At 34.3% G+C, this 21,215-nt stretch overlaps 1 protein-coding gene across 1 annotated transcript; it reads right to left on the bottom strand.

Annotated features, from left to right (window-relative positions):
- Window positions 1-718: 718 nt before the first annotated feature.
- Window positions 719-20,378, bottom strand: LOC149794446 (uncharacterized). Its single transcript, XM_089968696.1, has 6 exons — window positions 19,639-20,378; window positions 9,267-9,547; window positions 8,817-8,977; window positions 7,473-7,699; window positions 3,228-3,307; window positions 719-2,643 (listed from the first exon to the last, which is right to left on the bottom strand). Exons 1-6 carry the CDS (start codon window positions 19,956-19,958, stop codon window positions 2,432-2,434), a joined length of 1,281 nt encoding a protein of 426 aa, XP_089824822.1. The 5' UTR covers window positions 19,959-20,378; the 3' UTR covers window positions 719-2,431.
- Window positions 20,379-21,215: the final 837 nt, after the last annotated feature.

The following is a 21,215-nucleotide window of genomic DNA, read 5'->3' as shown; positions in this document are numbered from 1 at the left end:
AAATATGAAAATGAGTATATGTGAAAGGATTGTTGTTTTTCTTCTTTACTTTCATGTAATTTTGTTTACTAGGAATTTGATATTTTCCAGAAAATTCAGTTTGAATTGAGTTTTTTCTTAGATACCTAATAATAGAAACACTTGTTTCTATTTTTGACTTAGTTCCTGGCCTTGATTGAGGGCCAAGTAAACAACTTTTGCTAGGAGTAAAAATAACTGGTTCTTATCAAGGACATACAGGAGCTATGTGACTTTTACATGTAAACATGATCACGTCATCCTTTATTTCGCAGTATATTTCGCAATTACGCATTCCCGAAATGCGAAATACTTAGTGTTAATAATGATGTTTAGAGAGAGAGAGAGAGAGAGATCTCCGAGTCCAGGGCTTTTAACACCTGATGTCAAGTTGTTTTCTTCTGTTGTGACCAGAAATGAACTTTTGAGTTTTTTAATTATTTGTTAAGTTTCTTCAGATTATTTGGACTCTAAAAGATTAATTAGTTTTTCTAGAAATATTATTGTATTCATACAGAATTCTTGAAGAAGGACATTTATTGAAAATTCTGTTTGGATTTCCAAGACCGAAGGATAAATTAGTATGTTTCAACAAGGAACTGTACACGTCAACACAGTACAGGCTACAGCACACGTCATCGCCTTCCATCTTGGATTCTTCGTCGGGACTCAAACTTGAAATCATTAGAACATTTCAATATTCGGACTGCGAAACCTTTATTCGTGGATTATTCTTGTATTATTTTTGGATTTGATTCTGGAAACCGTAAGTTCTCATATGTTTTCATTTTTACAGTATTTTTCCAGGGAAGTACATTATTTGTTACATTTTTCAAAGCTTGTTGTTTTCACTCTTTCTTGCGTTACTGTTTATTCGAGTCTAAACACGTAACAATATATTATTATACCATTTACCATCTACACAAAAACTCAGTTGAAAAATCTTAATTTCCGGTCGTATTCTATATTCGTGAGCCGAGGCCTTCATCAGCTTGTTTAACGGAAATATTAATGCAACTAAATTCAAAGCTTGCAAAACTCATACCAGCCACTTTCAGTTTTACCCCAAGATCCAGTAGGCAAGGTAAGACCTAAGGGGCAATGTGAAATGCATTTCTGCGTTGTCAGTTCGTGCCAATAAAGGGCATGCATATGATGGCTACGGTTTACAAGTTAAGAATGGGGTAAGGATGTCCTTTGTAAGAAACCCAAGGATATACTGTGGAAGTCCTAACAGTTTCCAATTTTCGACTGATGCCAATTCATTCTTTAGGAATGGACCTGTGGGTCAGTGCATAAATTTGCATATTCATGCCTGTAAGTATATATGTGGTCATGGAGTGGGGATCTCAATAGTTAGTATATTGTGATCCAGGGTCTAACTCAGTGTGTCTTGGGGTTGAACCAAGGGGGTGATCGGTAAATTCCAGTTTGCCCTATACTGATACATGCAAATTTTCAGAAGGTAAGACACACAACTCTAGAGTTATATGAGTTGCTGTTTACAAACATCGACGGGGATCCTACATGAAGAAGAGAGTTTAAGTTTCTTAGACATAGACTGATCGCATCTTTGCATGATTACTCTTGAACCGCATAAATCGTGATTTCAAATGAAGTAGGGATTTTCTTGAATATTTATCTTTACCTTACAAGGTTTATTCCAGTTACTTCGCGCACATCTTGTTACATAATTTGTATCATCCTTTCTCTATTAAGAGCAAAATAAATCATTTTCAGAAAAATATTAATCCAATATCCAACAATATCCAATTTATCCAACCCTCTGAGTAAAATAGATTTATGCCACAAATTATTCATGATATAGTCTTTTCTATCCAAATATATCCGCAAATGGCATACTTACATACGGGGACTGTATTGTTAGTTTCCAAACCACCAAAACATAGATGAGAATAACGTAATGTTCTTACACCAGATATCTGGAGATTCAAACTAAGGAACTGTGATGGAAAACGGACAGCATACTTTTCATTTTATCCAGAAGATTGTTTACTAATACGCTCACAAATGTTTTACTGAACATGAGGTACACGACCAATTTACAGGGTCGTTCAAGGACTATTATTATGATACTAATTTCCGGTCACGAACCATATTTCCAGTCAGCTGGTTAGCTTCCGTGATGTTTTTGTAACATCATTAAACTGACTTTTTCACATATGTTTAGACTCAACTGAAGACGAACTTAACTCAAACTAGGCTTTTGTGTTTCAATGTTTTTCAACGAATTCTTATCTTAAATTGGGCATACACGTCTTTAGAAGCATAAAATCAATAACTAAAGAACTAACCAAAAAATAATTATTTAACCAACTATCAAAACAACTATGACATACTTGCCAACCAAATATTGCATTTATAAGGTACAATGACACAAAATAAAATCTAATTAATGACCCTTAAGTTCGTCTGTAACAATTTTACTTAAATGCTCTTTCTGAAATTGTGTCAGTTGATCATATGCACTTATAAAACGAGAACGCCGATTCAAATCAGACAACTCTCGTTGCCTTGTTACGGACGCCAGAGCTTCATTGTACAGTTTCGTGGAATCTAGTTGCTTGGAGTCTTGATCTCGCACGTAGAAAATTACTATTCTTCCTAAAATTAAAAATATTTATTTAGTAAATACATCATCACTTTCTAAATATGGAATGTAAACCAGCAGTATGTTAATTAGTATTCATTCAGGTTAAAGACGTTACTGTTAATTTTTGTAAATGAGAAAATTCTTTATGCATTGCTTTGATATACAAAATGGAAATAAAATAAAGCATTATGTGTTTCAACACTGAGTTTATTTTATAACATGAGTCGGTGGTTAATTGAGGAAATGAGCTTATATTATAATGAACTGTACTAGCTTTCGCATGATGCATGCCAAATATAAAAAGAATTTATCAGAGAATGTAGGAACTATTAGTAAATAAGAAACTTAGCCAAAATCATAATATATGTATTTTCTGATAGGGACTTTCGCGGCTAGAGGATAAAATTAGGTGAACAAGTATGTTACACCCGGAACTGTACTTGCTTCAAAATTATCCTTACTAAGCATGACGAGAATCTATAAGGGTTTCTAAATTACATCCAAATGAAAAACTTTAAAAAATAAAATTAACAAAGTGTTGACACGTCCTGACAAATTAAACGTAACTTCCACGCTCGACACAAATTACACCTACCTCCCATTTTTTGTATTGCTTGAACTGTGGTCAGCCTAAGGTCACCAAGTCCTAAAGTTGGGTCCTCAAGGATCACATTTCTAAGGGGAAAAATTGAACATACTAATCTTACTTATACGTTACTACCAGGCATGGGCAGGATATGTGTTAGGACTCTATGGTCACAAACTTATATAAAAGAAATGAAGCAAAACCAAAACGTTTTATGAAACTTAACAAGCAATTTAATTATCAAAGTTGTAAATGAAAAATGTTAGGAGAACCTACAGTGTTATGAAGTAAATCTAAACTAGTCCCCATAAAGTTCTATGAAAGTCCTAAATGAAAAAAAAAATTACTTATAAATTTCAATACCGGAAATGTACTAATCCTCCGATAACCGTAACGTTGTCCAGATGGCGAAGTCCATAATTCCTTCGAATTTGTTATAGCAGTCACAAAATAATCTCATAGTCAAATAATGAGCACATTATATTTCCACTGAACAGTTCAAACAAATGTTGTTCTCTGGAAAAATATCTCAGTATAACATAAAATATTTCTGCAGACATACAATAGGAACACATAACGGTCCCCTTATATACACCGTATATTGCGACTGTACGTCGCAATAGACCCCACGTGACATCATAAACTATTGGTTTTGTGTCAATAAAGAATATTCACGTGACCTCGCACAACCAATGTGAAGCCATATAATTACTCTGGAAACATTGATATCCCATCAGTTACTGAGAAACTACGCCATAGGCGCCAATTTAAGTATTATTCTTCAGTTTATTATTACTAATTGTCAACATACGTAAACATCTATTTATAAATCCTATGTAATACTATACTCAAGTCACGTAGGCAAGACTGAAGAAAAAATATTCTGCACAAATTTCTGCCCTGAACAAGAATTTTAAAAACTCGATAAAAGAATTATGCACCAGGAATTACAAAAATTATAGATATCCATACCACATGAAAAAGATGTATCAATTTCTTTATAGATACTTTGAGAAGGTCGGGATATATATATATATATATATATATATATATATATATATATATATATATATATATATATATATATATATATATATATATATATATATAAAGAGAGAAAGAGACAGGTACGGAATCTTGTGTATAGATGATACATATAGAATCTACGTTGGGGTTTGGACCGTGACAAGGAAATCCAAGTCAAGGGGTTACATTATTTGTCTCCCCACGAGGCTTGCCGAGGTGGGGAAGCTATATAATGTAACCCCGCGACTGGGATTTTCTTGTCTCGATCCGAACCCCAACGTAGATTCTTTTTTCACCCAATAATTTGCTTTAAAGTAGAAAAGAACTTCTCACTTGTGCAATATAGTTCACGCGCCAATGTTTACATGCGGTGCATTAATACAAATAAGTTAATGAAGACTGTGGCGTGACCGTGTCATCCAAAGTACACATTTTTTATGCGTGAGCCTAAAAAAAATAACAACATAAAATATTGTATAGTATTGAGATATTATGACATTTAATATATGAATGTTATATGAAATTAACAATAAATAGTTAATATTTATTACAAGAAAATGTTTCATTTTCATTAGTTACAATTTAGAAAATTATATTGTAAATAATGAAACGATACTGGGCCCACACCTATGTTGTAGTGTATAGGCTATTATTATAACAAAAAGTTATATGTAGCATGAGTGTCCGTGCTTGGGTTATTCACGGGTAATTAGTGATCTGTGTCAATATCGTATATAACTCGTTTTCAATGGAGGAGGTCAAACTATTTGTGACATATTTGTGTTTTCCTTACTACTGATTGTAAAATTACCTCCGTGGATAAAAGACCCTCCCTATACGGACCCTGGCGGATAACCATGTGCTAAACTTTCAAGTTCACTGATTCTTTGAAAATTTATTTTTCTGTCTTGGAAATATGACACGTGCTACCATGAAATTTGCTTATGGATTAATGTGTTGACGGATAAATGATTCCTTCTGGCTGGTAAGTGCATTATTTGTCATTAAATATTATAGGTATACTTTTGATTCAGCTGGGGCACAATGCAGATGCTTAACAAAATTAGAATAAAGCATGTTTAACATAATACATTTTCTGGCTGTTGCTAAGTTTTTTCTAGTTATTAAGAGAGTTGGAAGTCTATGAAGCGTATAGGTCTATAGTCTATGTGCATGGATCAGTATTTTCTGTCATAGTTCATTTCACACAGCATTGAGAATTTTATCCTATCTGTAGCAGTCATTTTTCAGGTCAGCGTCATTAAATGTAGCTAACAGTATATAATTTGTTTCCCACGAAATATTTAAAACTAGTTACGTAGCTTTAACTACATTTAATGACGCTAACCTGAAAATGTATTTAGCTAGGCCTGCATATAGGATAAAATTAACCATGCTGTGTGGAACGTACTAGCATAATACCAAAAAGCTCGACATCGTATGCGTGTGTGTCTTTGTCACTCTTGAAATATTTTTGTTTGGTGTGTTCTCAAAGATGGATTTACCTTATGTTACTATGTTTTTTACTATGTTTTTGTTATATAGTTGTTATTGTTGTTGTTTGATTTTAGAACAACTACGTCAGGCATAGCAGAAGACAACAAGTGTTTCTTTTTTAAAAGTAGTTCTGAGCTCGTAGACACCTTGACTGAGACGACTGGTCTGAGATGACTAGACTGAGATAAGAAAAGTAAGGTTAGCAAAACAGCTAGATTTCTCTGTCGCATGGGTGGGAAATGGTACATTTACTATACATCCACTTTGAGACGTGGGCCGTAATTGGGTCCATTCCGAATTTCAGTATTTCACTTCATGTTTCCATCCTTCTGTACTTATTGTCCTGGCGAAAACTCCCATACGTTAAACTTGCATTAAACGTTGCTTCATAGGATGAACATGGCATGCACCATAAGTAATTCAATGTGATCCGCATTCCTTAATTTACTATCAACTGCTTATCTTGCTCAGGCGTCGGTTCCATGACCTTTTAAAGTATATAGTGTTTTGACACGATACTTACAAATTGTATTGAATCTAAGGGTGGACCTTTGACCTTTGTCTTCAACTCATTCAAAATTACTTAAAATGTGTGTACATCCTCCTTTTCCGGGCTACAACTTCAATACTTCTACATACAAGCATGTCAAAATCGGGATATTGTTACTTACTTTATGTGGTAAACGATTATTAAAATTATTTCTGTGCTCTGATCCTAATACAGTGACCTCTTTTACGGGATTGTGACCATTACATGGAGATGGTTGTTTCTGTTCCAACTGCAACACCGTTTAGTCAGTTGCCAACAAAGGTGCATTGCATACGAATCTGGCGACTGAATCTTCCACAGGCAGAAACTAAGCTCGTGTTTTCAACTTTCTATGCATTATTCACCACTCTTTTTCTACAGAAGCGTAAACACTTATGCTCAAATGCAGTCTCATCATTGTTATTATTATTATTATTATTAGTAGTAGTAGTAGTAGTAGTAACAATAGTAGTAGTGGTAGTATTCCCATCATCATCATCATGATCATCATTATCATCAATAAAAATCGACTACCCAATGTTTTAAATCTGGATCACTAAGACGCTTTCTGTAAAAGTTCTTTCAATGCTATTTATTGCATAAATTGTGAAAACTGTTGTTTCAGATTGTTTCTATTAATGTAATGCTATCCATATATGATCTCACATCAGCAAGTCGATTATTAAAAGGTCTATATGCCATAATGTGTTGTGTCAAAACTGGTCAAATTCTGCTGAGCGATTTTTATGACGATGTTTTTAAATGAATATCTGTTTTAACAGAGGCAGTTATGCATGATGGTGGAGCGGCATCAATTACATATATTTGACAGGGCTTAATTATAGGATGCATTTTTACAAAGGTTGCCGAGTTATGTTGTCCGGTTTACGAAAATAAGTTTTTTTTTGTAGGGGAGGTGTTTTACAGTTTTGTATTCATATATTTAGCAAATAATGGTCATACTTTCTGGTGGATTGGCATGATTTATAAATATATGAAAACCCTTTATGCCAAAATACTTTCTTTGAAAAAAAAAGTTAGTTAAGGTGAGGTTAATAATTTGTGAGAACGCATTTTAGTTTTTAGTTTTTTATGTTTAGTGGCAATCGAATTCAATTGCATTATTTATGAATACAGCGAAGTATGCCAGAAAGGAGTCTTTATATTTTTTAATAATATAATTAAAAGCCTCATTTTCATACCTCTCATTAAAGTCTACAAACAGAAAGTAGAGGGAGACTGGCGGGATGTTCAATATTTCTTCATGTCTCCGTATAATGAATTCCACAGGCTGAATGGTTAGCAGCTGAGTAACAGACTGGGTCATGCGCATGTGTAATGGGTGAGTCTCCTGATAGAAACTAATGACACAGAGCTTCCTTTCTAAACGAGAATTGACTCGAACTTGACTCAAGATTCTTCCGGCAGTCTGAAACCGGAATATTTTCAAAATATATCGAGTGAAGGAGTGGATTCGTACTATGCCGTCTGAGAGAAATATGAGAACTGAATGTGCGAGATTAAGAAAATATAACAGGAATCAACGGTTCTCTCATTCCATATTATTTTAAGTCATAAGCAGGAGAACAAAACACACAAAAAACAACAAAGCATGGTGTACATTTCTGTGAACAACTGAATGTTGTATACAAGTACTACAACTACTACTACCATATTGTTATTATCATAAATTGTGGTTGGTAGTAGTAGCAGTAGTAGTAGTGGTAGAACCAACACATCATTATTATGATTAATATTAGTTTTTGTTGTTATTGTTATTATTGTTGTTGTTGTTGTTGCTGAAACCTGCCGATCAGAGGTAACTCTGAAAGATACGAAGCTACTTGTTATGAAGAAATATTTTTAAATTTTGTAACGTTAATATCGAAAATGAATTCCATTTAATTACTGACTGTCCACCATATGAGTAATTACAAAAAATAGTAACCCACGTTTATATAAAAATTTAAACTTTAGAAACATTTAGAACTTTTATACAAATTGATAGCAGTAAAATTGTGATGACTACTTTATCAATGTTTTTTATACAATCCTTTAAGGTTAGAGAAACCGTTTTATTATCGACTCCTGCTACCTAAGACTCATGATCAATATGACAATACTTGCTTTATGCAGGCTTTAACGTTCTCTTCAAATTAGCTTTTGCGATTACTGTGTAATATATATCTGTATTTCACCTAATTCGGAAAATGCAATAATGGTTACTTTCACGAACAACACTTCCAATTTGTTACGCACTAAAATATCTTGATGCATGGATATGTGTCACTGACATGTGGCTTGTATTGCAAATAAATAAATATTATTATTATTATCATTATTATTATTATTATTGAAGTAAGTATTAGTAATTAGTATTAGAAATATTACTTTATTACCAGGACTACTTCATTGCAAAGAAACGAATTTTTAAAAGCATATGGCGCAAGATCGTCACATCTTCAATTTTAGAAAGTAACAAAATTATCAAGTATAAAGAGAGAAATGTGACAGTTCGTCATTTATATTAAACAGACAACTCTTACCGAATACGGTGCTGGATTTTGCCTTTCTCCACCATTTACTTGGTGCTGTTCTACCTGGATTGTCCCAGTAAGATGCTGATTAGTGTCCCTACTGGCAACAAGGTATATAATAACCAGGACAAGTAGAACTGTATTGATCATTATCACCACAATCAAGGACACTGTAATGAAATATCAAAGTCGTCACATTGGACATGATGAGCTAAAAGGCTTGACAGGACTTACAAGTGCTTCTTTGCTGAAAATGAACCATAGGGAGTATTGAGTCTAACTTAACAAAAAACCTTATGTAAATGTCATTAACGTCTCTCTCTCTCTCTCTCTCTCTCTCTCTCTCTCTCTCTCTCTCTCTCTCTCTGTAAATATACATACATGCATTTACTGCAATGATAAAATGTACCGATATATTTTTTCTAAGATGCAGTGACAATTCGCTTTAAATGTATATACCTTTATCAAACGTATTCTCCTTAATAACTGATTTTATGTGCTTCAAACTCCCTTCAAAGTCCTTGATGCGAACTGTGGTTTGTTTAAGATCTTGCAGGCTAGCTTCGACACCAGACAAGCGTTTCGAAAACTCTTTTGTGAATTCCAGTAGGTCAGGAAAATGTCCAGGATCAATTTTCGAAGGGTTGCCCGGTTGAGAATAAGGTGCAGAGATAAAATGGCTATAGAATGCCATGGCGAGGGCAATAACAGCAATAACAAGTGCAAATGCATCAAGACGGCTGAAAATAAAGAAAAGAGAAGAAGTAATAGCATAAAGAAATGGGCTATCTGTATTATGTATGTATGTATGTATGTATGTATGTATCTGTGTTTGTATATATCTATGCATTTATGTGTACGTACATGTATATATTGTATAACTGACGGAGTACCCCTCCCCCAGCTCAATTTTTACATAAAAGTCAGTGTGTAGGCATTTGATCTTGCTTGATACTACTTAATGTTACGAACCGTGTTATAGTGTGTATTGCTACAGCGATAAAACAAGTCTGTCATATAATGACCCTCATGAAACGGGAAGGTTGATAAATAATGTTGTTTATTTATCTTATTTTGACACTGTAAACTTCTTCCTCTCATACCGTGTTATTATCATTATTATTATTATTATTATTATTATTATTTCTCAGCCTTAAGTCCCGTGTGGTCCTTTTGATTATTCTCAAAAAATCGAAAGTATTTAGGAGGCCGGCCATTTTCCATGGAACCTCAGGTTAATATGCTACAAAATAAAAGTCATTTATGTAGTTTATTATGATACAAACCACAAATGCTTCCATTCTTTAGAGACAGACAAAACAAATTCAGCATGAAAAAACACTTTTTCCGCGTTATCTTTTTTATTTATTTTTTAAAAACAAAATTCTAGTTTTTATTTTCCTAAGGGTGCTAAACAGGCAGACCCTATTTTGTCATTAGAAAATTCAAAACGAGAGATCAAAATAACAGTAAATATTTTATTATCAGCTAGAGTACATTGATTGGTATTTATGAAATTAATAACGAATTCTGTAAAAATCTAGGAACTATTTAGAACTATGTTTTGTATTCCCTTTCCAACAGACTGGATCTTAGCTGAAAAGTAATAAGTGGTCTCATACCAATATATTGTTTTTAAAATTTACGTATATTTACATCCTTAGACACCAAGTACGCACGATAAACTTGGCCTTGGCTCAGACAACAGTCATATAATTTCCCGTGTTAGCGTGTGTGGCATTACCGTCTGCAGGCATGAAAAAAAAACCAGCTTCCTCTTATATAATCCTTTCTAAAGGAACCTTGACACTGACTTTAAAAACTCAACACCCTTCTTTCCTATCCCCAGTGGGAGTGTGGTGATCAAGCCGTAGGTCATGGCCCTAAATAGCTGAGATAAGTCCACTTCCAGAGGTGACCACTTTGTATATTGTGTTAAGACCCTATGGTCATAAACTAAGTAACAGAAAGAAGCAATGCCAACAAGTTTTGTAAAACTTAACAGTTAATTTAATTATCAAAGTTATAAATGTAAATGTGAGAGGAACTTACAGTATTATGAAGCGAATCCAAATTAATCATGAAACATTTATATTAAAGTCCAAAAGAATAAGTGTTCCGTATAAATTTCAGAACCGGAAATGTTCTGGCCCGCCAAGAATCGTAACGTTGTCAAAATGACGTGACAGATCTTATTACTCAATCTAATATTTCAAAATACCTATTCATGTGATATAACTCATAAAATTAAAATTAACTTAATTCTTCTACGATACCACATGTCGAACTGTCCAATTGGAAAAGGCAGACTCTTGCAAACATATTTACTAATAATTTGTTTACTCGTAACTGTCAACATATACGTTGGCATTTATTTTTAAATGCAATTTACATACTTTAATATCATAAAATAAACCCTATGTACGCATAAAATCCAGTTATAGATAATCACTAAAATTTACAACGAATAAATACTTTAAAAAATTATACTAAATCATGTAACAGGATTTACAAAAAAATATAGATATACATAAAATCTCTCCTCATAATGAAAATACAGATTTGTGCAAAAAAAGCATTCTTTTTCTATATTAATCAAAACCATAAATGACAATAGCAATGAAATTACAGGGAAAGACGAACAATCAATGTATAAAAACGTATACAAAAGAAAGCAATATAGATATCCTTTAAAAGTGAAAGTACACCAGCGATAAAAAATTTGCTTTCCCTTGAAGTCCTGAATGTCTTGCAACACCAAACTCCGTCTAAACTACCTGTGATTTTTAGTTTTCATTTTGTTGATGAAAGTATGGGGGTTGAAATATGGAGCTGAAAGAACTGGTGCACTTTTAAGTATGGCCTTTAACTTATCTAACGCGTCTTGACATTTGTTAGATCACTAAAACTTGGTCTTCTTAATAAATCCGTCAGGTGCTCAGCAATTATAGAAAACTTGGAACTAAATTTCCTATGTCCAGCCACGTCCCAAATAGCATCAGTTGCTTTTTATTGATAGGCACAGCGAATTCAGAGATAGCTTTAACCTTAGCTCATATAGGCTGAACCCCACAATATGTCCTAAAAATGCGACAAAAGCTGGCAAAACTCACCTTTATTTCAATTAATTGTCAAAATTGCATCACTCGCGAACGAATAAATTTCTGGATAGTTTCTAGGTGATCTGTCTAGGAATTGCTACATATAATGACGTGGTTGATATCTGCATTACATCCATCTATACCAGATTTATCATGTTCATTAGGCGCTGAAATGTTGAGGGAGAAGTTTGCTTACCACATGGCATCACTTTTATTTGTAGAGTCCATCTGCAGTTTCAGATGACTGACTTTCTTGTGCTCTATCCGTAAGTGGAATCTGCCAGAATCCTTTTAACAGGTAATACATGGTGACACATTTTGCCTTTCAAATCCAGTCAACACAGTCATCAATTCTTGGTATTGACAATGAGTATGTTTTGGTGACACTGTTCACTTTTTCATATTCAGTGCATATACGGAAAGAAATATCTGTTTTGGTGACATATTTTGCCTTTCAAATCCAGTCAACACAGTCATCAATTCTTGGTATTGACAATGAGTATGTTTTGGTGACACTGTTCACTTTTTCATATTCAGTGCATATACGGAAAGAAATATCTGCTTTGGTACAAGAAGTACACGTTGAACTCCAATTACGTTTGCTTGGTTTAATAAAGTCGTTCTCCAAAAAAATATTCAATTTCTTTTTTTCAACATTCCAGCTTGAGTGGATTCATCCTGTAAGGGTGCTGTTTTACAGGCTTCGAATCTATAATTTCAACATCATAGTAGATTTTGTTTGCTCGAGTTCGAACAACTGGAAACAAGTATTCGTGTTCATTTATTAGTAACTTTCACTTGTTATTTTCCCGTGGCTGTAGATGTTTTAGTTTGTTGTCCAAATTCTTTGATATTTCAGAATTGTGAAGACTTGTTGAACTAAAGTCTGTACAATACGGTTGTACGTCATCTTTGAAATCGTGACAGTGTAGGACAGTAAGAACTAAATTAACTGAATTATTTACGGCGCTATCGCGATCGACATACTATTTCCACATACTCATATGGCAGGTTTATTTATGTTTCAGTCTCCCAGGAGTATCGATGAAATAATTTAATTTACTTACTTTCCTTTTAACTGTATTTGGACCATAATACATAGCCTGAGGTCAAATGGTTTTAGGTATGGGCAAGAGATCCAGAGCTTCATAAGCAGACTTAATAGTTCTTTCTTTCGTAGTTTTGTCGTACTTTACTTTCACTTTTGATTGAGTAAGCTGAAGATTATTTCATGCCACCTCACAAACCTTCGGGAATTTGCATTTAAAATCAGAGACATAATCAAATAAACTGATATCTGTTTCGTCGGTTGACAGAACTTTCCTTTTCGACAACTTCAATGGTCAACAAACGGTGTGTTCAGAAATAAGTTCAAAAGGGTTAAACCCTAGGGACCCTTGAACTGACCCACAGCACACAGTTGTAAGCGAACACCTTCCCAATCTTTTGGGTATCAAAGCAAAACGACCTTGTCATTTTCTTTGAAGTCTGACGAAATCGTTCCAACGCGCCCTACCTTTCAGTGTGTTACGCAGAGAACGTAAATTGTTGGCTACCTAATTAATACATAACTTGGTGTTGGATCCCTGACAGGAAATTAGAGCGTTGATCAGATTGGATGGATTTGGGAAGGCCAAGCCGTGTCAAGAACTTTATTAAGACATTGAATAAAGTTTTAGTTTTAATACTTCGTAATGAATTCCCTTTAGAAACCTTCTTGATACACACAATATGGTCAACAAGTATGGGTTACTTGACTAGGTCTCGGGTAAGTGATCTACAATCTAATAGTAATCAGCTAAACGGTTCGTTAAATGCTGAAGTAGTTTCTCAATGAGCTTTGGATATATTTTGATTGGATTTTCCTACCGTTTGACAAGTGTGACAATATCCAAAATATTTAGAAACATCACTTTCAATTTTTGGCAAATAAAATGCTTTAAGATCTTGTAATAGGTTTTATTGATCTTAAAAGGAGTTTCATGGTCTAGAAAAAGAACTATCTGTCCATAGGAATTAGCAACAATAATTTGATAGCTCAATGATCACTCTGCTGGTCTCCATTTTCTCACAAGGACTCCATTTTTCAAAATAGAGCACGTGGTACCTCTGTAAACTCAGCTTTACTGATGGCCATTTTGAAACATATAGGAGATCTCAGGGTAATCTTTACATTCGACGACAAGTGATTTTCTTTTCCCACCGTGATTAGAATAAACAGTGAGAGGTTAAAAGAGAATCACAATGATCAATACATTTTGATTGATCAGTAACAGGAACATAATACCCTCAACAGAACCCTGACAAATACATATGTGTACCATAGGACTAATTTTCCAATCAACGTCATTCTGAAAAGCTCAGTTTTCCAGACCTCTCGCAACTGCACAAGCAGGATATAAATCAAGGATTTCATTTTCAAATAGACAAATATATTTTCCTCCAAGCAAAGATTGTCAGCTACAAGTGGAGTAACCTCAATCTTATCTCCAGCTAAGTCATTGCCTAGCAATAAATGAACGTCATCAATGGTCAAAGAATTCATAGCGCCGATAGTCATGGGTCCTGAAACTAAGTGTGATATTAAATTTGCAGTTTGGAGTGGAATTTGAATAAAGCTGCATTCTACTCCCCGAACAAGAATACTTTCAGGAGAAGAAGACCTCTCTGAAAAGGCAATGTGCCTGATAACAAAAGACTCCTAGAAAGAAAGCTCCTGTTTCCGTTAATTATTTAATAGGGACAGGATAGGCCGAATCTCCAATAAGTGACAAAGAATCTTTCGACATGTGTGGTTCATAATTGTCCATAATAAAACCAGACGTGGTTTTCAATGACCCTAAACATGTATAGTTTCCAATAAATGACTATGACCATGACCTATAGTTACAAGAGCATATGGAACAGCTGTATCTTTATCCTGTTGCTTATTTTCAACTTAGAGCAATCAGACATAACGTGCCATATTTTCCTACAATAAGTAAACGTAGGAAGAGATAAATATTTCTGACCAGTTAGTCTTATCAAATGTTGGATTCTTATTTGCTGTGCCAGATTAAAAATCGTAGATATTTGCTTGAGACCAAGCTGGTTTCTTGCTGTCCATTTTATGAGAGGAAAACGTATTGACAAATGAAACTTTGTGAGCCAAGAAATAGTCGTCAGCTGTACGAGCGTCGTGTCTAAAGTGTCTAGCTGGCGTTCATCAAGGCAAGTCTTAATGTCACTATGGACGCAGTTCTTGCACTATTCAATTAATATGAGTATCCTAGGTTTGTCATAATCTTAATCAATCATTTTAGATGTACACCACCTGTCGAATAGGTTTTAGTTTTTCCTAGAAAACTCGACATGCGATTGGCTAAATTCTGTTTTGCAATTCCTAGACCTCTGTCGGTATGCCTCAGGTACCAACTCATAACCCTTAAAGATACATTTCTTGACCAATTCATAATCAGCACTTGTTTCTACTGACGATGAAGTATAAACTTCACTAGCTTTGTTAATAAGTACACTCTGTAATAATAAAGTCCAGTCTCTTGGCCATCTTAAACATTTGGCTATTTTTTAAACATAACACAAATATTGATGTACATTTTTTTTTTAAAAGAGGGTACTAATCTAATATTTTTGTAACATCAAAGCCGAAATTTCATGAATTGAGTACTGTCTGCATGCCCGTTCCAAGTCGTTAAATTTCAATTGCATTTCCATGTCTCTTTCTTCTTTTTGTTTCTGCATTTGCATTTGCCGCTCTTCCCATTCCCTTTCTTCATTTTGCATTCGTAATTGAACCTCTCTTTCTTCTTAATGAATTTGCATCACTCGTTCTATTTTCTACATTTTAATTTTAATTTATATTTGTTTTTCTTTTTTAATCAGTTCGTCTCTGTCCTCGTTTTGAATTTGAAGCTCACGTTTTCTTAGCTTTTTTTTCGTCTGGTTTTTCAATATTAATTTTTTTAATTTCATTTCAGAGCTAAATAAAAGTCTTTCTATTTATTCCAAAAGCATTTGCAATAAAAATGTCTTTTTCCACCAATTACTTGACCAAAATATTTTTAATTTCCAATTTTAATAAAGGCAATTTTATATCAGAGAAAGAATAGCGGTTGGTAAGTTCCAACAAATCATCTTTCCTTAAACTCTCAAACCCTTCCTGGGTCGGACTAAAAACTAAATTCTCTGCAGTCGATGAGACTGTGAAAAAGCTTGTTGGTTTCATTATGTAAACTCAAATGATCAGGGATAAAGAAAAGTAAGAAATAAAATGAATTTAAATTTCAACAAGAATTCAATTTCTCTGAAATATTTCTGAAATTCGTATCCCGGACTAGTTCCCAATTTCTGTTACGATTATATGGTCTTAAACTAAATAACATAAAGAAACAATACCAACAATATTTGTACAACGTAAATAACTTAATTATCAATGTTATAATGATAATGCGAGAGAAACCTACACTATTTTGAATCAAATCCAAAATAATCCTGAAATAATTATATTAAAGTACAAATAATAAAATGTACAGCATGAATTTCCCAACCTAGAATGTCTTGGTCCGCCAAGAATAGTAAAGTTGTCAAAATGGCCTTGTCCAGAACTACTTTGAATAATTCTCAGTGGTTCCAGAATAATATTATATTTCAATGAACACTTTCTATTTCTACTGAAAAGTCCAAATAAATTCTTTTCTTCTGAAATAATAACTAAATACAGCATAAAACACGAAAGGAGACTTGATGTTACAACAGGAACAAAAGCAATTAGAATTTTTCACAATTAGGAATAAATCTGATTGCTCAGTTCTCTCCTTATATACACCTTGAAGAGTCTATTACGACCATATGTCGCAATATACCCCACTTGAAAGATCTTACTATTCAATCTAATATTTCAAAATAATGATTCATCCAATAAAAATTAACTTAATTCTTCTAATATATCACCTGACCGTAAGCATCTATTTAAAGATCCAGTGCAATGATACTTACTTTATATCTTAAGATAGACCCTATGCTCTTACTAAATCAAGCTATATATAACCATTACAATATACAGCAATGAATAACAGTTGCACAAGTTAGACAAAATCATGTACCAGGAGTTACAAAACATATAGATATACATAACACTTATCGTGATAATCGACGACGATTTTATTCTTTCCAGCACAACCTTAGTTTTATTTCAAAAACTTGGGAGAGGATATCGCCTTGCTGGAACGGGAGGAGCCTTTGCTCCTTTGGAGGTCTTCCTTCTGCCCCAGAGTTTGACTGGTTTGAATAGACTTTGGGCAAGTTTGGGTGGCTGCCTTGTCACCGGTCTCGACTTGTGTTATCTAAGGGTAGGCATCGATGGCTCCTCACTGACCCCGTGTAGGCTTTGCGGCAATGAGCTGTGGTGGCCCCCACCCCCTGATTGGGGCTAGCTACCGGACGCGGGCTGCCAATATAGCCTACATCATATGATTGTATTCACTTTCGGTGATCTGCTCCTCCTTGAAATGGGCGTTCATTAACTCTGTGCTAGGCATGGCTATATTGGACTATGGTGTCCTATAGTATACTCACAATGCAAAATCGTTGCTGGATGTTGTTGGCTGCCGCTGAAGGCTTCCGGACTCGGAGACCATCTGCATATTCTTTGCATATGCGATGGACGGCAGAAACGTCTGCTCAAGAGTCGAATCCTGCCTCTTTATCTCTGTCCATGAACGGCACAGTAAGTATTAAATCATTTCTTTCCGTCAGGGTTGTACACTGATACTCTCTTGATCATGTTATCTACTATGGTTGATTCAAATACTTGGTGCAATTTTACGCAACTCTATGTCTCAAATTTCATTGTGCAGTCATTTGGACCCGAGAAACTTTGATCAGAATAGTATATGAGAAAGAAAGGTGATAATGCAATATTCATAATGTAGATGTAATGTGGCTTGAGAAGAATCATAATGCACGTGACTGTAAAGAGAAAATGATTGGCAGATAAAATATGATATCATGATGTAACATCAATATGTACTTGCTTAACGTCTGTCTTTATCTCTGGCTCCGACTGCCTATCTGTCACAATAAATCGTAAAAATAGCATTGAAAACTTTAACGGGTGGTGGATACGTGTACACTACTCAAAAATGTGTTTTGCGTTAAAAAAAGGGGGTGGGGGTGGGTGCGAGAAATGAAAATCAAGCTGTAAAACAAGAGGCACTCGAGTAGATTGACGTTCTACTGGCCAAAAATTGTTTCCAGTAATCCAGAAAAAGACAGTTGATTATATTTACCCGCTGAATGTTGAAAACTCTCTGATATTTTGTATTATCTATTTCCAAATAACCATTCACTCAGAAAGAGCAATAATAATACTTTAAAAAGGCAATCGTAGCTGTCATATTTGACACAATATTGGCACTTTTTCATATACAACCATTTGGACTGCAAATGTCTTTCGGTGAAATCACTGAGTCTATATGAACATCTATTCAGGATGAGAAATAAAAGCAAAATTTTCAATATAGATACCATGGTGATCACGTTAGAGTCAGATCGGCGCCATTTTCGCTTAAGACGAATTAGAAATCATAGAGGACTTTCCAGGAAAACCACATGTTGGCATGTCGATCCAACCGGGAACTTTAGTAATAATAATATGTTCAAGATGACATGCTACTTTGGCGGCTTTACTGGCTCTAGTATTATTTATTTCAAACCAACGAAAATTTTCAAATTCAAGTTTAAGCAGAGGAGTTTGAAGATTCGTGAACTTATTATGGAACTGTCGTAAAAACACTCAAAAACAATAAAACATCATAAATCTGGATCCTGATACATATGTACTTGATTTCACATGAGATCATCTAGGCTTTAGGATAATCCGGCAAGCAGTTACGTGGCAGGAGAAAGCTTCATAAATTGTCCCTGTCATATTTCTAAACTTAAGGCTATGGTGTGACTTTTCCAGCTATTATTGTTTATTGATTGAAGATATGGATATATTATAAACTATGTGTTTCGGGTTTGTTTTATTCTTGAAATTGATTTGAGGCATGTATATCTCCCATAGTTACTCTGCAGTATGTAGACAGTGAAATACCAATAGTCAGCTAAGAAGAGCTAGCCCACCACCCCAGCAATAAACACTTGGGTTCATGGCGAGTAGAATATTTCAAACTCGGCTTGTACAGCAACTATTTCAATTGCATCAGCCTGTTTAGTACACAACCTTTTGCAGAACTGTCACCTAGTTAAACGGTCTTTGTTTGCATTGTGAGCAACAAATAGTGTCAAATATGACCATCGGATTTGAAAAATGCAGGTATAAATTTCGGGTTGGGATGCAAAAACTTCTTTCGCTATGAACTGCCATTGACTTCTCTGGTCAAGTGAATAATATTATTATGATTTGTTGTAATACAGCTATCCAAAAATATGTACCTTTTTGACTTCACTTGTGTATTTTATTTTTTACGATTTTTTTTAAATACAAGGCCGGTGAATGCAGCAATAAATGTGTGTATAAAAACTATCTCTTGCACCCTTAAGGAAGAGCAGCGATGTCATTTGTGTTGAAGAACGGAAGGAAGAACGGAGGATAAAACATATGCTATGTTATAAGCTCTTTTGTTCTATCACCATTAGAAGTGAAGTATAGGATTTATAGTCATCTAAGCTACTGGCGTTTCACTTAAAACATGCATTAACGCTCATCTGGCTTGGTATAAATGTACCTTTTATTCCGAGAGAGTTTATCCTCGGCTGCTTGTGAATTCTGCACTTTACTCAAGTCCGGTTTGCTTTTCAACCTTTCATCGTTTTTCCTCCTCTCTATTTTTGATTCATCTCTTTCATGTACTTTGCCTTTTTCATATAGTCGCTCAGTACGAGATTCATTTCTCCTACGTGACACATTATCTGTTTTTCCACTACGTGTCTCAGTCAAATGCGGGTCGTCTTTTCCGTGTGTAGAAACTAGTAAAGGTCCGCTTCTACCACATGCATCATTCACATCATCATCATCATCGCTGTATTCATCGTACTGTTGTGACATTGCAGCCAGCGTAGATATATATTTATGATCTAATTTAACACAATGTTATTGACACCTATATCCCGAGTACATTCGTGACGAATTCCTGTAAACACTCTTGTTGATGCAAGTATTCCCTGCGTCTAGCGTAGTGATACACAGTTTACATACGGTACGAGTTCAACAGAAAATAAAAGCAGAATGGGAATTTCCTGGAAAACTTAATCAATGAAAAAATTTCAATAAAATAGACTATTTTACCAAGGTCACGCCACTCTCACTGCAGCGATGCGAACTATATTTACCTAACGTATACATCCTGAAACCAGGACACCGAGAGGTTATAGTCACGTGTATGAGTATTGATTGGGTACTTACGGTGGTCATAGTCGTAGTTTTTTGGGTACTTGATGATACCAATGTCCGGGTCGTTGAAGAGGAAGGTGAATATTAATGGCCAGTCTTAGCATAATATCCTAAAGGCTGATTTTTTTTAAAACTCTCTCTCTCTCTCTCTCAGCGCTATATAAGTTTATCTACCAACACATGTATTTCTTAATAATTGACTAAGAGGACATATTTATTAATTTTGTAACTTTTCAAAATCTTTTGTGTTAGTAAAACCATCAATGTGGAGATACATTCAAGTTTGTATACATGATACATTAGTTGGAAATGGTCATTATAATATTATACCAAGAAGAAAAAATCGGGGTATTGGTACAAAATTGTTTATATTTTTCATTATCACATACGGGCGTTTGTTTAGATAAAATGTATGTTAGTAAAGATGGGAACATAATACGTAGAAAAAAATGTTAATTTCTGTGCAAATGATCTACCTTAGGAAAAAAAATGTTTTCTGATGATCTACATAATTAGAAAGCTATATGAAATACTTGACTTTGTACATTGTTAATCTAATCTTTTTATTTACTGGCTTGTGTTTCGTAACAGAATAGCTGGCTTGAAAAATTTACTTCCATGAATTAAATTATCTGCCTTATTGACTGTTGACGAATCGCTACTGAACCATGTCTTTGTTTCTTTGTTGTAGTTTTATATTTGCTTGAAAAAATAAAGAATTCGTCTCTATTTAATGCAGAACATGCTTGTGATAGCTGACAATTTCAATGTTCGAAATGTTCCTTGTAATTCCACAGTCGGAAAATTAGTAAGTACAAAGAGGTAATATGCATAATTTGCTAGACAATGATTAGGAACCATATAAAAGAGGAAATTATAAATGACATAGTCACTCTTTGCCTCAAATTGGAT

The sequence above is a fragment of the Sinohyriopsis cumingii genome, chromosome 8, assembly GCF_028554795.1.
Source record: "Sinohyriopsis cumingii isolate HCF-2022 chromosome 8, ASM2855479v2, whole genome shotgun sequence".
Classification (NCBI taxonomy): Eukaryota; Metazoa; Mollusca; class Bivalvia; order Unionida; family Unionidae; genus Sinohyriopsis; species Sinohyriopsis cumingii.
The sequence above is the reverse complement of the archived record's forward strand: the minus strand, read 5'-3'. Positions and strand labels throughout refer to the sequence as shown.

What these genes read in the sequence shown, in the direction of transcription:
- LOC149794446 (XM_089968696.1), bottom strand. Translation starts at nt 19,958, where the DNA reads ATGTCACAACAGTACGATGAATACAGCGATGATGATGATGATGTGAAT. An exon ending in AAACTCTCTCGGAATAAAAG is followed by an intron (nt 9,548 to 19,638) that starts GTACATTTATAC and finishes CTTTATTTTCAG; the next exon opens with CCGTCTTGATGCATTTGCAC. An exon ending in AAAATCCAGCACCGTATTCG is followed by an intron (nt 7,700 to 8,816) that starts GTAAGAGTTGTC and finishes TTCCGGTTTCAG; the next exon opens with ACTGCCGGAAGAATCTTGAG.